This window comes from Ciconia boyciana, chromosome 8, assembly GCF_034638445.1.
Source record: "Ciconia boyciana chromosome 8, ASM3463844v1, whole genome shotgun sequence".
In the NCBI taxonomy this organism is placed as follows: Eukaryota; Metazoa; Chordata; class Aves; order Ciconiiformes; family Ciconiidae; genus Ciconia; species Ciconia boyciana.
In genome coordinates, this window is record NC_132941.1 from 26,860,128 (window position 1) to 26,878,738 (window position 18,611).

The following is an 18,611-nucleotide window of genomic DNA, read 5'->3' on the forward strand; positions in this document are numbered from 1 at the left end:
TATTGTATTCATTAAATGCCTAAGGGTAGCTTCATTTTTAAGTCTTCATAAAAATCAAAGAAATGCAACAGTTGATTTCAAAGAACATTATCTTAACATTACTGTCATATGCATTTATGCCTGTTGTAATGGTAATAAACAGGATCCTACAGTCAGTGATTTTGATCTCTCTCTCATGCACGTGCATCAATTTCTCCACAAAAGTAGAAGCGATCCCCACATCTTTCAAATATGAAACACTCAAAACCATATAAAAGAAATCCACTTAAATACGTGAGGAAATCACAGGAAAGGAATCTGGGAGACATAAGCACTTTAGGTTTTTATTCTGCCATTCTCATACCACCTAGAGATGGCTGTTGTTTCCCACTGTACAAAACAGCACACAAGCTTACCCACGTCCATTTCTACACTTATCTGTTAAAGTGATAGTGACAGAAATGTTAGAAAAGCAGAGTGTTCAGAAGGGCTTGGTTTTTCTTAAATGAAAGAGTGAAATAACTTTGCTTAGGAAATGCTGATTCCACAGGACTAAGAATTGTTATAAATATACGTTAATCAGTTTCTGAACTATTTTATTTTCTCCAATATCTCAGTGATATCTGAGACACATTAAACCCAGGGATTATAAAATGGAGCTTATATCAGAATGGGCAAATACTTTATCGAGACCAAAATATCTTGTTGTAGGGCAACAGATACTATTAACTAAAAGCTGCACAAAAATGAAGTTAAAAAGTGATTCTCTAGCACCAGTGAATAATTTTTTTTTCTATCCTCACTAACCCATTTATGTCAAAATTTCCATGGAATAGAAATTAATCTTCTTGCCCAGTTTCATTGATCCTTAACATCCTTTTCTGCAGGCTCTTCTCAAAGGTCAGTATGATAAACCTGGTAGGAGCACATACGTACTGGGGCAAGGGGCAGAGACAGGTCCATAGAACTTTGACTAATGAACTTAATATTTTAGATTTCTACTGTGGCAATCAAAAAATCACACAGTTTCAACAGTCATGCACAGCCAGTTTTCCCCACTCTCCGCTGGCAGATCACTCTGAAGCAACTCCACTTGTGATATGGGCAGAGTGCTTCCTTTTGAATTATTTGCTGCTAAGTGCTGGAGATGAGAGCTCTTGAACAGAAATGGTTCCCAAGTCATTCCTAGGCAGAGCAAGAGAGAATCTTCTCCAGCTAAGCAGCATCTGCTGAACTCCCTGAAATGCTGAATACAATTCAGATCCATTTATATGAAGGCAAGGTTTACTAATTTGGTGGTAGTATTCCAGTAGTACAGTGTTTTATTCAGGAAGAAATGTGAGCAGAATGAGCTACTGTCTTTGTGCAATATATAGTGGAAACATAACCCTTGCAGGCTTCTAATGCCACCCAGAAACTTTGCCCACTTTGATGTCAATTTCCATTCTGTAATCGCCATGTATTGTGCCTAACATATGGAAGAATAAGATATTCATGAAACATGACAGTAAAACTCATTCACAGAGTAGAATCAAATAGTCTTAAAATCAATTTCAAAATTGTTTTCCAGCAAATAACTATGAGATCTGAGCAATTGAGCCTACCTTCCCCTGCAAATCACTGTTTTATACAGTGACTAAGATGATGGTGGAAAGTAGGCCTGGTGTGCCCCAGGGAACAGGGAAGGAGATCAGACAAAAGCATTAGACTTCCACAGAGCAAAAAGGCAGTGGGAGCAAGAGTGTAGGTAGGCCACAAAAATATGAACACTTATGAAGCCCTCTGAAGGGCTATAGCAGGGAGTTCTATATTTTAGACTTCTACAACGCTACTAGAGATATATCCCCTTGCTTAGGTGTAATGGTTCAAGTCCAGAAAAGGACCAGGTGATGCGGTTACAAGTCTGGTTAACACTGCATGTCCCTGATCTTCACAGGTGCTGCAGCTTGTTACCTTTATAGCAACTTCCTGGCTTGGAAGACTTCCACACACCTGCAGGTATGCCTCAAGTTTTTCAGGAACTCTGGACAGACTCTTTCCTGGTAGTTAAGGTATTTTACATGAAAATAAAGCTAAAGATTGGAATCCTTCAGCCAGTGGAGGGAAGGCAGCCTAGGCCTCTTAACACCTCATGGAAAGACTTTTCTTAGCAAGGTTAATATAACAAGATGCAAAGAGAGGAGAGCAGGTACTACTACTACATCATCTTTCTCCTGCTACATGCTAAAAGCTATGAGTACAACCAGATGTGTCTTTGAAGAAGAGTGTAGGTGCCTGCCATGAAGAGAAGGGTCCTAGGCTATGCATTTTTAAAAACATCTCTAAAGCAAGACACTAGAAATTCCCACTTGCCTCTGCTGATCAGTCTAATGCATACACGATGACTATTCTGCTTTTAATTCAGCAGATTTGTGACTAACATGTTGGTTAGTTGGGACGCTATGCCAATGTGCCTATGCTCTATGGAAGGAGCTTAACACACACCTTGGGCTCTATTCTGCAAGCAGAGCACTCAAATCAGGCACCAACATCTCTTATACTCCCCTTCAAATTGTCCAAGACTAGCCATTAAAGCACACCTCTCTCCATTTCTTTTGTTTACTGATCAAATAATATCTACATCCTCTGTTGCCGCATTCCTTATATATTCTGTAGCACTATTAATTGATAACTACTGCTATTCATTACCTACTTGATGATACTACTGTCTTTCATATACTTTAAACAAACAATAGTCCAGATCTTCAGCTGTTATAAACTACCTTAAATGCCTCCAAGTTCAGTACTACCCCACTGATATGTATCACCTGCAGGGAATTTACTTACCTTTGTGCGTTAGGACTTTTTACAAGGGGATAGCAGGACTGTCCCTACAGAAGCACTGCTGTAGCATTTCTGTCCTTAGATGGTAAATAAATTACTATGTAGCATATTTAGCTAAGCTACAGTTGATTTGTGTCAAAGCACTGCCATCAGCTTTTAATGTGCATGGCACATTCTCTCTGAACTCTTCTCCCTGATAATTATTCTCCTTAATATGCCCAACACTAACAATTAAAAATTAAACCTGGCTGGCAGAACATCTTTGGCTTTTACTGTCCTCAGTGTATCATCTGGTCACCAATGTTCATCAACCTCTGATTACAAAAATTGATATTACCCTTCAGAATAGCTAACAAGTCAAAAATATGTGCCCGGTTCTGTCAATCAAGTGCTTCACCAGGGAACAGCAATAAAAGCCAGTGGCAGAAATAACTTTATCCCCCAAACAGGTGCACTTGGTTCAAATACTGCACATCCAATAGGTCTGGTTGGTGAGCTGTACAGTTCCACGTGACCCCGTGATGTCTCACACTGGAAATGCACAATGACTGCAAAATGAAGAAAGCGACAATCTTACAAAGTTGTGCTTTGTTTCCTCTTTAAGCTGCAGAACTGTACCAAAGACAGGCACGGCTTCCCTTCCTGCCTATTCCTCTTATTAATCTACAACGTGAAGTTGGATAAAGAGCTTTCAAAAAATATTCCTGACAGAAAGGAGCTGTATCACTGATTTGCCAGCTTCAGGAACAATCATTGTAAAGGCAGCCTCTGTCCAGAACAACAAAGGACAGGCTGACATAAAAAAATGTATGAGTTACCACTCTGTGAAACTCATAATAATCACCTTTATTGTTGAGAGAATAAGGCCAGTTATGAGGGTTAAAGATTTTTCCTTCTTGGGTGCAGAGCATTAATAGAACCTTTTTGCTTACCGGAGGATCTTGATCCTCAGCTGAAACTGTAGTGATAACGGTGCCCTTGACTGCATCAGGAGCAACCATTCCCCTGTAGAGCTTTTTGCTAAATACTGGAGAGTAATCATTCATATCCTGCAAAACATAATTAAGAGTTTAGTTCTGAAGTTCAAACAAAATTATAGACGCATTCACAATCATTTTTTTTTCAAACTCTACCCAATCACTGTTTCCTCATTAGGAAGCTTATTTGCCATTCACAGTCTCTCTCGGCTCTCAATTCCACTACCATTGCACAAAACTAGCACACAAGGGGAAGGTGTCAAAGTTTAAAAAAAAAAAAAATTCATGTGAGTTAGATCAACAGAAGGAAATTCTGCAGAAAAACACACAGTCTCACAAGTAAACAAAGCAGAGATTACCATGACATCTGCTTCTCAAGCAGTGGGCCACAACATGGCTTTGCTAATTTTCTAAAATGAATGAGCTGCTGTTGCTTGACAGTGTTTGTTACCTCTAATATGCAATAAATGGACGGAAAATATAATGTCAGATTAGTATCAACACCTCATGAGAACTAAAGATGGTGTTCTTCAGACTGATGTGCACGTTGTCAAAAAGAAGCTTCAAAGGCTTGAGTTAAGCCCAATTTCATTGACGCAGTAGTATGTGTATGCACATAAGTATACTTGCACACCTATATATGTGTGCACAGCTATATATGTGTATATATACATTCATGGGTATCTCCTTGGTGAAAGAAACACCATGCTGTGTGGGATTGTGCAAGGTGGCACTAAGGTAGATTCAGCAGTCAGATGCACGTGGCTCTGAGTGACATGGTGCCCCACGCATCAGGAGCCGCAAACATTTAGAAACTCAACCAGCATCACAGGTTATTAAAAAGGTATTCATTCTGACTGTCACAAGTTGTCAGAAAATAATTTTTTGTCAAAATTCTCTCACAGACAGTCCAGAAAATTTATTTGTAAGTTCCTTTAAAAAAATAAACAGACATCTCTAAATCACAATCTTTATTCTACAAAGAAAACTGAAGTCCATTTTTCTGTAGAGCCACCTCCCTAGCTTGAATTCTATTGAGAACAAATTTATTCATTTTTGCATAGTACTATTTCCATTGTTTTGTGTATATGGATAACATAGATTAAATTTTCTGGGTTTTTTTCAGAACAAATAAGAATCATAGAATCATAGAATGCTTTGGATTGGAAGGGACCTTTACAGGTCATCTAGTCCAAGCCCCCTGCCTTCAGCACACAAGAGTGACTTTCCTGATCCACAAATGAAGAGCAGACTTTTTTCCCCCCTTAAAGCAGAATGTGTGCCTGAGCTCTGGGGGAATACAGGTGCCTCCCATCTCTTAGTAATCCACACAAACACAGCTACTCAAAGTTTATACAATGATGCCTCTACCTGTTGTCACAGCTCTTCATGCTGCAAATGCAATATGCTGATACTGGCTAGCATGCTGTATTACACAATCATTTAAAACATTCATCCATACCTCATCAGAGGAAATGACAGTATAATAAACATCTATATAAAAAAAGATCATTACAAGTCCACGTAGTAAATGCCTGAATAATTAATACATTTTGTTCTGCTCAAAGGTCTGCAATCCAAGCCTTCAAGGCACTGGAAATGCTTTTTCTCCGATTTTTAGATTTTCAGAGAGACAACTGGATCATCAGAAAGCAAGTACTAGGTAATTCAAACTAGGAGAGCATTCAGATGAAAACATTTTGGAAAAACATCCAAATTCAAACAGAACAGCATTTTTGCATAGAATTACAGGCATTGAATCTCATAATTTCAATTACTTGACCTGTTTGCAAGGAAATAATTTACTTCATCTGAGAATTTAATACCCAGGAGTATTTTACATAATCTTGTTTCTCATGACTCTTCAAAGTGACATCGTGTTTATAAAATAAGCTATCCTTTGTTCCATGTTGCTCCCAGAAACTCCACTCCAGAGCAATATACTGCTGTGGCAAAGAAACCAACATCACAACAGCAATCTCACACTGTAAGACTCCATTCACATCCACTGTACCCCAAAGAAAAGACGGGGAATTACTTTATTTGAAGCAGACACAATGTAGCTATGAATACAGAAATCCTAGTCATAGAATATTAAAAATAATCTCCAGTATGATAGGAGAAATGTGATACAACACTACATGCATAGGTCTTACAACTGTGTAAATCAGTGTGTTTGGAACTGTTTTGGTTTGTAGACCCTGAAAGTTTTCCAGTGGGATACACAATATTTTAAAAACTGCATACACACAAAGACGACACCTTCTGTCCTTCCATATGAAGTCTCCATCTGGGGTAATGACCCAATACTATGCTTATAATAACTGTTTTTTTGGTTTTTTTTTTTTTTCAGCTTCTGCTTCCCATAATCTAGATGCTTAGGCTCACCTCCATGAAGCAGGTGAAGTTTCTGAAATAACCCATCCTTTTATCTGTATTTATTCATTTATTTTGAATCAATCTCCCTCTGTGCACCTGCAAATCCACAGCCATACCTGGTCTTTTTTCTTTGGCATAGCAGCAAGAGATCACACTCTGTTGTTTGTTCTCTGGGGGATGGGAAGAATTGCTGTGTGATGTTTTTGTTATCTTTTGAATACCTTTATGTAACCTTAGTGCCTGAAAATCTGTGACTTAAGGTATCGGAAAGCATAATCCTGTTTAAAGATGATACACTACATTCTCTTCTATAGAAAATGACTAAGTCATCCTACTTAACACACCTATTTTTCAAGATACATGGATCAGTACAAAATACACAGGAATACAAAGCAAAGCATAAAGTAGGACACAGAAAGCCTTCTGCCTCTCCAACTTATCTTTCCTCTAAGACAAGCTTTATGCACAATTGTGCCTCATAAACCTTAGCCGAGCCAAGTGAATAGGCACCAAATGTTTCAGTCATAACTAGACAGAACAGCTCCACGTACTTTTCTTCCCAGCTCATCTCTTCCTGAATCCTAAAGCAGCCACTAATTTTTAATAGCAGAGTTCAAGCTTAAATGTTTCCACTTTTAAACAAAATAAAAGTTCCCCATAAGAATCACCACAGGTCTTCTCATTATGCAGCTGTAGTAAGTGCACTTCAGAGAGCACAACTATCATTACAGACAGGTGATCAAGTCTCACGTACTCATCACAAATGTCTATGATAAATAACTGTTAGAAGCAGAACAGGGATTTTTGCAGGCCGAAGGTTTAACATGCAAAACAGGCAGATGGCATGGAAATGGGCTTTTTTTTTGGTTGTAATGCCGTCTTTATTCTAGTAAAAGCCTTGGTTCAGAGGCAGCAGGAAGAAACGACTCTTCTGGGCAATTTTCGATGAAGTAAGTAGACATTTTGTTAAGACACACGTGTGTGACAGGTACACAAAGATCGGGGCTTTTGGCATAGCGATCACCAGCTTTTCGTACCTCATTTTCGCGCCTTTTGTGCTCTGCCGTGCCCCCCGGCACGTACCCACCTCGGCAGGGGCAGCAGGAGAGGCGGGACCCCTTGGTCACCAGACAGGGTCCACACAGCCAGTGAGGCACCGTGGCTTGGAGAAGCTTCTGGATCATGGACAATTATGACCACAGCTCAGATCCAACCCAAGGTATAAATGGGGCTCCACCGGAGACCCCCTTCGAGTGTGGTCTTCTCGGAGCAGCGGTGCCGTGTGTTCGGGACCTCTCCCCTCGGGTTGGGACGCCACCTGAGGAAACTTACTGGGATTGAGTGCCCTCACCTCCTTTGGTGAGTGATTTTTCTTCTGGATATATCCTTGCGTGAGCCCTCGCTCCCCCCCACCCCAGCATGAGCAATTATATATTCTGGGTACCCACGAGAGAGAGAGTTTCCCCCTTTGTGAGTGAGCGTGTGTGCACGCTTTGGATCCTCGTTCTTGTGTGTATTGCTGTGTAGTAACAATACCCAGACTGACACCTCGAACCTGTTAACGTGTTAATGTTATCAGAGTGTTGATTGATTTTGGTTTACCCCTGTTTCTCATTGGTTTCTGTTGTGGTTTGGGCTGTTTTGTGAAATAAAATTGTTTGAGCTTGTCCCTCATTTGAATTAGTTTTAGTGTACCTCCGTGACAACATGTTGGAGAAATTCATATATTATCATCTCCTTCAACTGGTATAATTTCTTTTTACATATTACGGGCACTTAAAGGTACCAAAAGGTCACCAAAAGAAACTATTGATTTTCCATCAAAAAGCACCACCAAGGATGGAATACAGTCTAAATCTGATTTTGTTAGAGCACAGAAAGAAAGCAAGCTCTGTATTTTCTGTGAATAGCTCAAGATGTCATGGGCATGATCCGCCCCATCCCACCCCCAAAACCTGTGCCCCTGTAGTCAAGGTCCCCAATCGAATTTTCTTCACTGAAGTAGACTTAACAGTGAGTAGTGTTCAGCATTCCCTGACAGATACAGAGATAGAGTTTTCAGGTTTTCATCACAGAGGGACTTTGGGAAAAAAGATAACATTTAGAGAAAGTACTGGGCTTCTGTCATTACTGGAGACCAAAGACATAGACATGTTTTTGCACAGCTAAATAATAGAAGATTACTCCATACCTGATAGCTTCTGCTTAAAACACCACTAAACCTGACTTTGCATAGAAATGGATGCAGCATATGAGTGCAATCCTTAACCACAGGTTAGGAATAGGGTACTAACCTTCCACAAAGTGGTAGTAAGAAGTAGTGTAATCACCTTTAAAATCTGGGGCATAATCCTACGCATGCTCTTGTGGCCAAACTGCAGCATCTTACAACTGTTCACAGTTCATTGCTTCAGTCACATACATCCAGGTTGCTATCAACTATCAGACACAGACAAAAATATGTAAATGGAAAGTATAGGTAATGAATTCTCTATATATCTCACTTTAAAATACCTGGGCTGTGTATTTTGACAGTAAGGTAATAGCAGCCTCATATTTATATATAAATACAAAACAGCCTTTGTGTCACTGCTCACCTAGCTGCAGATTTATTATGTTTTCATACATCTTTGTTTACAAAACAGTGAAAGTCAAAGCATAAAAACCCCAAAGCTTTCTCCCTAGCAATAGATGCTCTTTATCTACCACTTTTTGTTTGGTTTTGTTTCACATTGCTCACACTGGGCAGCACATAAAAGCAGAACAGGACACATTCTTACATCTTTCCCTTGTGCAAAGATTAAGAATCCAGCATGAAGAAAGCACAATAAGGGAGAGATGCTCAAATATTACTGTCCTTGAGAATCCACATTAGGACCTTCCAAAGCAAAGGAAGACATATTAAGAGATTTCTTGATGCCACCTCATTTGTTAACTCAGACGTCACCCTTAGCATGTGAATGATCCTACTTCCTGACCAGCTTCCTTACCCTCTGAACAAGACACATCTCATTCACAAGATTTAAAGGGTTGTTATTGAGCAAAAGGTTTGTAGGAAACAAATACTGACCTGTCTGCAAAGATTATGAAAATGCTGAAAAAAAAATGTTGGTGAACTAAGATAGTAATCTAGGAATGCCAATGAGGAGAAACAAAGCATGGGGGAGGAAAGGCATTAAGGAGTAAATCAATATGTAATTTAAAAATCATTAAGACAGCCACTAGCTGTAATGTACTAATACTAAACTAGGTGCTCCTAGACAGGTGGTGACTGCCAACATGGGAGGGCAACACACAACTAGAATAGAAGAAAAATACCGGCAGTACAGCGTTCTCAACATAAAATTAACTTGTAAACTTCATTGGACTTCAGAGACATTAATATATTTTTGATTTATGGGGACACCAAGAGACCTTTAATGCTTGTACTCCACTAAGTTAACATCTAGGTGAAATAATCTCCTCTGCCTCCTCATTCACTGACCTGGGAAACACACAAATTGGATTCAAATGTCTTCTTCTTCCCTGCACTGTCACTGCCCCTTAACTTCATCTGAAGTGCATATAGCTCAGGGTGTCCTGTGTGTGCAGCGCAGCACAGAGAGCACAGATCCGCATACTTGCAGTGAGCAGAGGCTACCCTAGCTCAGCCACTTTGGCAGCTCCTGGATCCTGGAGTCACCAGGATTTACGACAGTCTTTGTCACAAACTGGAGCAGTCCCTGCGTTCCTCTCTGACTTCACAGTGGATCCTGCAGATCCACCTCCCAAAGGATCGAGAAGCATGTATGAAAATAAAATCCCACATTTCAAAAACATAACCTGAGCAGCAAAGCCTGGGAAGGTCAACTGCACCAGGAGTTGCTATGGCAGTTCCAGGACCTTTGGAAAATCCTGCCCAAAGGAAGGAGCTGGATACACCAGGATTACAGCTCCTTTCTGCTGGTTGCTGAGAGCAAGGCAGTTGTGATGAGCTCAGGACATGGCCCCTTCTCACTCCAGTGAGCTACAGCTGCAGGTCATGACTGTTACCATGTTTCAATTAAAATGCAACATTGCAATGAGTGACAGACTTGCCTGATTTGAATATTACCACTAACCTAAAGACTTTCTAAAGAATAATAAATTTCTTTTTAAAATGTGTTTTGGTAGAAATCTTGTTTTCTAAGAGAAAAAAGAGAGTAAAAACTTAATTTTTCATCAGCTATCTCCACGCAAACAGAAGCAACTCCGGATGACACTCCAATATATTTGATATATATATATATTTACGTGTATATACGTATATTTATATATACATATCTATCCCAGGCATAATAATTTGTGCAAATGCCCTTTTATCCTACAAAGGGAACCCTGTTACTGCACTGAAAAAATTGCTTCCTTTAGCCTGCAGTGCACTAGAGGGCAGCCCTACCAAATGGGAGTGAAGCCTCTCCTCCTCCCCAACACCCATAAAAATGAACATGTTTTACCCTCTCCCAATTTCCTCCTTATGAAAACAGGGTTATACTTTTTTTACATTTAGTCATCTAGGTTTGGGATTTTTTTGAGCTTATAGAATCAGTCTGATTTTTTAATTCCTGTTTTGTGTAGTATGTGACCTAATTATAATCAAGTATTATTTATTAAAATAGCTGTAATTCTGTGATAGAAAAATATAATTATTAATCTGCTGAATAGTTCCAGAGGGACAAATTCCTGTCAAAGAACACTAAAATCACAGATTCTTTGATTTATCTAGACCACTAAGAGAATCACACTGTTTAGAAGATTTTTCACCATTATCGACAGAGTATATGTGTAGAGGTGCCTACCCCGGGAGCCTGCATTACAAATGCAATTTTGCACAAAGCTTCCTTTTCTTCTTGCCTCTCTCCTCAACTGCTAAGCAGAAAGCATCGTACCATAAAGATTCTAACAGTCTGAGGAAATGTTTTACTCCCCTATTTCTGACCTGTTGAAAAAAAATCACTCATTAAGTGTGTTAGCTTCTTAAATATTACATTTTCTTGGTTTGTAAATACATAACGAGTTTGTAAGCACATCCATGTGTTTTTCCTACCACTTTAGGACTGCGCTCTTTGATTACACCTGCTGATACCAAGGTTTCTAGTCAACTATATCTAAGTGGAAATCAACATTCCCTTGCTATAAAAAAAGTGTGACTAAACAGCACCTGACCTAATAAATGCGTATTAGGCATTTACAACTCCTTTTGCAGTCTGCTGGCTTTTATCACAAGTGTAATAAATAGGGGGAAAAAAAAAAAGGGTATTTTTAAAGTGATCCCTCCTTCCACTAGTGTTAAGTGTGCATAACATAATCCCACAAAGGGAGAAAGTAAAAAGGTTTACTTCAAAGCATATGTCTCACACTGAAATTTTCAATCCTTCCCAATTTTTTCTACAGCTACAGATATGTATCTGTAATTTTCTGCTGTCATTTTGTTTTGAACATCTGCCACTTAAGTCTTTGTGCACATTACCAGAGCTGGTGGCTTCCCATCTGAGCTGCCTCCAAGTGTTTAATAATCCCCTGCTGTTTGGGGACTTCCAAGGGCACATTTAACATTTCTCTACTATATCCGTGAAACTCTCTTCTACAGAAAGGAAAGGGGTGTTTTGGTATCACTATACTTGAAAATCATTATTCCTCTTGTGCATTCTTTAACCACAAAAAGATGTCACTCAATGCCTTATTTAAAAAAAAAAAAAATCCAATATATTTTATTACTAAATAAGCAGAATGAAATAACCCTTAAGGCCACAAGATACCATGGCCCTAAGGGCACCCGTAGCCTTTAACGGCCCAGACCTGCCTCACCTAGGCCCCCCCAACACCCCACCCCTGAGCCCAGGACCCCATTTCAGCCCAGTCGGGGCCCTCAGTCCTGCTCCAGTAATGCCATAGGATACCAGGCTCCAGCCCTGCTTCTGGCCCCATCCCCTTTTGCTCCTGGCTGGACTCCCTGGACAGACCCCAGACTGGGTTCATGCCCTCGCCATATCTGGGGTTGTTGATGGAGCCTGTTGGTCTGCCTGGCTGGCTCTGTCCCCACAGGGACTGTGCCCAGTCGGGGAGGGCACTGCCCATATTGGGTCACCCTTGGCTCCTGGCTCATCCCTCCACATGGAGCAGCCTTGCTCACACTAATCTCTCACAATAATTTTCAATTTCTTCATCTGTTAACTACCAGTTCATGAAAAAAACAGGAAAGTGGGAATTGAACCCTTTGTAACAAGCACCCAAGGAGCCACAGATCTTTGACCTCTACCACAAGGCCTTATCCTGCCCTTTAACAAAACATTTTTTGGGCCTAAGTGAGCAAGTGCTTTCATTTTGATGCAACTATGTAATGGGTTCCTGAAGCTCTGCTTAGCTTTAAAGGAAATGCCAAGTGCAGGTTATCACTTGGCAGAAACCTCTCCATCTCCACAGATGACTGAACAGATAAGTTGAGGTTGGGGGGGGCTGGGAATCTGTTTACTGGCACCATAGTCCAACACCATGCCCGTTACTCCATTAATGCCACTAGAAAAGAGATGAATAAGCAGTTACATTTTGGAGGCAATACAGCTCATTTTTTTAACCTTTGTGTAAGTTATGTGCTGCTGTTGTGCTGGACTGCCCTGTTACTCTTTAAACAGGAAATGGTTTTCATTACATGTTAGAGAGGAAGGATTAGCTTCATGGATGTAAATTTATTGAGAAAACATAACTTAAATTTTATTTTAGAAATATTAGAAACTGATGACTGTTCGACCTTAACTGATTCACTAATGTATTTTACCTTCCATGGATCCTTCATTACCTGTATAATTTCTGGCAGAAAATCTTCATTATTATTGTAATTAAATCTCACCATAACATGAATATGGTTTAGTGGTGGACTTGGCAGTGTTAGGTTAACGGTTGGACTCTATGATCTTAAAGGTCTTTTCCAACCTAAATGATTCCACCATTCCAACTATGAAATCCCACCATAATGAAGCAATGATGTATTACTGCTCACCTGCTCATTAGAAATAAGACTTGAGTGAATTTCTAGTAAATACCTGCAGGAAGAGAAAGCAGTGACAGCTACACATATGCATGGCTATTTAAACATCTGGTGGAGCAGGGTTTGAACCAAAATGTGTCCCCCTCCCTAATGACAACCTGTGGATCCCTCTTCTCCCATTCTCTCCTAGTGATAATTTAAGCATTTTATAGAGAATAAAGCCACTCACTCCCCAGCACTCTGCAGCAGTACACTAAATGTGCTCTGTGAGAAGAGGGGGTCCTGCTGTAATATTGTACTCCACTGTCTCAAGTGCTCAGTTCCTGCATACTTTCTCCAACACACCTTCATTTTCTTTGCTTTACTGTTGGCTTCAATTGTTTGGTTTGAGAGGGTGATTCATCCACAAACATGCAGCTTCTTCCAACCTTCCCACCTTAGAAAAGCAAACAAATTATATTTCTCCTTGTTCTGATTCAAGGTTTTGGTTGTAAGAGAAATAAAGGGAGCTTTCTTGTCTAAGCAGGTTGGAGCTCTGCGCTGCTATGGCATCATTACAACCAAGATCATGCCATTGGCTTCCAACTTCAATGTGAAGGACCGCAAGAATGTTCATGTTGATGAAGGACCATTCAGAGCAACCATGCAGAGATAAGCATGCAGAGATTTAGCTGATACACATTTTTGCATGGTTGGTTTGTTTCTTTTATGCAAAGTTCCCAAGGAAGGGAAGACTTAGCATAGTGATTATGAAAGATAAATTCACCCCCACAGTGAGTACCAATCAATGTATATAATGCATCATCTAAAGCATATGTTGACCCAACTTCTCAGTGGTATACCTCTCTTGAAAAACTAGTTTAACTGTTGCAGTTTGTGTGTTCTCTGATGATAGCAATATGTTTATTGATGTTCATGGGTAAAGTCAGTTTTACTAAATCTGGAAATTAATTGTATAATGTTTATAACAGTCCACTTGGATTAAGGCATGGATTAAGGCATTAATTATATGAAATACTTGGTAGGCAGTCTCGTAACATGGCATTGCTAGAAATATATAGATCTGTTCTTACTTATTCTTGTTGCTCTATCACTTTGAATCATCAGCCAGAGATAATGGCTTCATTCCACTACATACTCTACTTGAAAAGCTAAAAAGAAAACCAATCTCAGAACACATAAGGGGGAGAAAGAGCAATTATAACAAACAAGAGAGAGACATAAAGTAATAAAAAAATAATGCAGGTAATAAGAGGAGGTCACAGCATAAAATATGCAAGTACCTTACAGGCCCCATGATACAGAAATTCTTATAATATGTATTTAGGAACACATTACTCATTTAACAGCAATCTAAACTGGAAAAAGGTTAGTCCTGTTTCTGTTAAGAAGCTCTATTACCATAGTAATTGTTTCTGAATGCTAAATCCTAATAATAAGCATACCATTTGAACAGTAATGATTTTGCTTCTTCCAATACTTGGGAACATTTATATTGTGAGGGGATGCTTGTGCATACTGCAATATGCACTACAGGCACTCTTAGCAAACAATTCAGCCCTCTCAGACACTGAGCGAATGCAAATCTCTGCCGTTCTCATGGTGAGAGAAATTATGCCTTGACAGTGGCAAACCACTGAAAAATAGCACACAAATTGTTTCTTGAAGTTGCTGTTTTTATCCCTTAAACTATGTTTTCGAGACTGATAAAATTTTCTATGTCTAACATGTATAATTATATATATATATAAAAAACCCAGATAAAATAAAAAGTTTTGTGTTCTTGATTACAGATCAGATTACAATCATCAGTTATTCTGGATGAACATTTGTGCAATCTCCCATGCCATCCCAAGACAAGATGACTCATTACTACTTTCAGGTTAAGGTGAAAAGTAATGAAAGCAGCAAAAGGAATGCGAGAACTGTGGAAAGCAGAAAAATCTCAGTCTGGTTGGGGTGGTTTGCATCTTTCTGGCAAGAAATCAATGCCACTTATACTATTCCTCCTCAGTAATACTAGAGAGGATGCAACAATTTATTAATTTACCTTTGGCTTTCTTTGAAGAAAGAGTCATAAGACACTCATACAATGTAAAAGGCCATTTGGCTGCAGCAGTGGCCAATAATGTATTTCAATACTGACATGCAGGTAACAGGTTAAGTTCACGGAGGTTAATACAAACTATTTGTAACTTGTCATGCCAAAGGCTGAAAGCGAGAGTCTAAAGAAAGTCACTGTGCGTATCTACGCTCCCCCAAGCCACAAAGATCAGTGTGATTATGGGTATACTGCACTGCTGCTCATTCAGTTTTATATCACATTAATGATATATGAAACCATCAGATGTTGTCCATAGTTGGTTAACAGAATCCTATTACACAGTAAAATTACAATGCTTTTGGTTAAGAGCTGGACTGTGAAAAATGACGAACATTAACAGAGCAGCACAAGCCCAAAAGGACTTGGAGACATCTGTAATACAAATAACGCTTTGAGGATTATAGGACCTGAATCCGTAACAGTTACTTGAATTCCCTGCTTGGACCCACTATTGCCTTAATGCTTGCTTCTGGTTTTCTCTAGTTCAATTTTGTGTTATTGAAGACTGCAATTGGCACAAGTTATGTTAGGGCCTACTGTGTATCTGCACTTGGTTTATTTGCTGTTTGGGGTCACAAACACTGTATTAAAATAATTACTCTAATACCATCTTCTAAATAAAGTAAAAGAACTTTTACTACTAAGAAGAATCAGACACATCCAGTTTCTGGTCCCAGAGCCAGAGCAAAAGACAGGGTGAATGGAACAACTCCTCCAGAGCCATGGCAGAGGGATGTTTATCCCCACGCAGAAGCACTGTGTCCCTGAACACAGGCTCTGATTTGGCAGGTGATCTGGCAGAAATCGTGAGTTTTAGAACCCCTTCAATTCCCTGTGCAGACATCTTAATTGGTCAACAAAAAATTATAAATTACTCCAATGAAACAGTGAACATGCTCATCAGGAGTTATCTATTTAGCTAAGCCCTAAAACAGCAGCTACATAAACCACTACATAATGCATGTCATGTACGCCATCATGCATTCAAGACCCAGGGATGGATTCAGTGCCCTGTAAACAACCCTCACTGAGCTGCTGGACAGAAATCAGTTCCCTCTGTCAGCTTACAAGAGTGTGCTGATGTTGGCCCTGTACAAGGTGTACACTGCCTCTGTCCTCAAGGGAACTTTAGTGCCTTGCCCTCTCTGCACTGATCAGGACTTTTCACCCCCAGCCAAGGCACCTCAGCTCTCCTCTTTCAGAACAAGGGGGAATATGAGTCTCTTCCGTTAAGAACAAACTCAGGCTGCACTGCAACGCACTTTGTTACTTCTGTATTTGTCTTCACACCTGAGGCCTGCTCTTCTCCATGTTCTCGCTTGGCTTCCAAGACTCTGCATCCCTCTCCTGCTGCTCTGTCTCTTGAATCAACCATTCAAGGTGTCTTCTTGTGGATCCTTCTCATCTCACACAGGGGTAGCACATGGCTCTGATTTCTATCTCCACCTTTTCCCCCACCCTGTAAATTTTCTATCTGGAAAGTTCATCTATAAGCTCAAATTAAACCATTCTTTCTATTTTATACATCTCTTGTGACCAAGGTTCTACATTTCTACCATCTGATATATAACCCATTCATAACACCTGCGCAACAAAATGAGATCTTAAAAATGTTTTTTCCACAAGCCCTCCCCAATTCTCTCAAAATACTACTGCCACTCAAAATACTACTGTTCTACCTGTCACTCAAGGTTGGAACCTAAGCATCATCTTAATCTCAGCAATATATTTAACATTTAATTATGTCCACTGATCTGTTGCAAGTCAGCCTGTCACTGAGTATGACACTTAATAATTTCTTTGATTTATCTTCTTTCTCATTTAAAATATAAGCTGCTTGTCCTCACTTTCAGGCCCTGTTCTGTCCCCAGCCTAACACCTGTTACTGCTGAAATTGTTACTCCTGGCTCCAGCCTATATTCCATAGGAATATAGCCACTCCAGCCTCTCACATACTGCCTTTCCAATCAAGTATCATCATGCTCCCTTTTTGTTGTTCATGTGTGGGCAGTTTCCAGGAAAACAAGAAACCTATTTGTTTGATCCTACTAATCCCCTTCTTAAGTTCCCTATTTCCATACCACCTCCTTTGACAGTGCACAAGCTGCTGTTACACTAAAGCCACCAAGTTGAACTGTATTGCTTCCCTATACCGTCAATGAATACAATACAAACACACAATCATACAAGCTGGGTCAGCCCTATGATGCAGACTACAGCTTTTCTCTGAATTCAGTCCTATTTGAATTTCAGTACCTTTAAAAAACCCATCAAAAACACCAAACAAACCCAAACACTTAATTCTTTCAAAAATTCACTGTGCTGGAAGAAAGTTTCTTTAAGGAAAAAAACAGGTTTGAGCAACTTCCTCCTTAAAAGTATTAATAGAAAAGGCTCAAGGAATGATGTCAAAAGTTATGTTTTCTTTGATTGACTTGGAAACTGCCAAGGAAGAGCACAGACTATTAGGAAACAGGTGACCTGCATCTCAGTCTGGGAAACTTTGCAGAGATGGAGAGGTATTATTGTAGAAGCCTCCTTACACTGTCATCAAAGCTAATAATCGGAGACATTTACTGTCCCTAAAATAATTCTGAGCTCAGTAGAGACTGACAAACAGAATTACTCAAAATCACATGGCAATTGATAGCATCTGCAGATACACAGTAAGCTAGAACCTGAGACTGATTCATATATGCTAACTACTTTCTGCAGACTTACATTTAAACTGAAGTTGCCAGATATGAAGTTCACATGTGAGCTATGCTTTTCTTCCTGCTACAATTTTTGCTTCTTAGCTAAATTACGAGTAATTAAACTCTCTTCTCTCCCACAGTTCTTCACTGACAAAGTCAACAAAAATGAAGCAACTGCACAAAAGGACTCATCTGACTGGCTCCAGAACTGCACCTTTGTAAATGCAAGGAGGCATGATTTACAGCATCTAAAATATCCTCTCCTCTTGGACATGACTACCTCAACCAAATTAAGATGGGTAAGTACTAATGTTTCAGCTACAAACGCTTTTCATTTGTGGATCGTTACCAAACAGAATACCATTATCCCCATATTACTGGCGAGATAACTGAAACCCAGAGGTGATGCTGTAACTCACTGCATAAAAACAATTAATTGTGCAAGACCACTAAATAAGCCTGTTCCTTTGCAGCTCTGTATTTTCAAGCAGCAGAATCTGAAATATAGCATGTGGTGTGCCACATCAGCACTCAATACACCCAAATGGTTCATAAAATTACAATTTATGAGAGCTTCAACTGAAACGTGATGGTGTCATTTTTGCAAACAATTCCATTAGGTACTTATTTCAACCTTTCAGGGATTCTAA

General features: G+C 39.6%; 1 protein-coding gene across 4 annotated transcripts in view; it reads right to left on the reverse strand.

Annotated features, from left to right (window-relative positions):
- Positions 1-18,611, reverse strand: part of PCDH15 (protocadherin related 15) — a 378,762-nt gene that overhangs the window by 105,439 nt on the left and 254,712 nt on the right. For all 4 annotated transcript variants that reach the window (XM_072869959.1, XM_072869956.1, XM_072869957.1 and 1 more), the window contains exon 20: positions 3,735-3,851. In XM_072869959.1, coding sequence (XP_072726060.1) covers positions 3,735-3,851 — 117 coding nt within the window. The remainder of the gene's footprint in view (positions 1-3,734; positions 3,852-18,611) is intronic.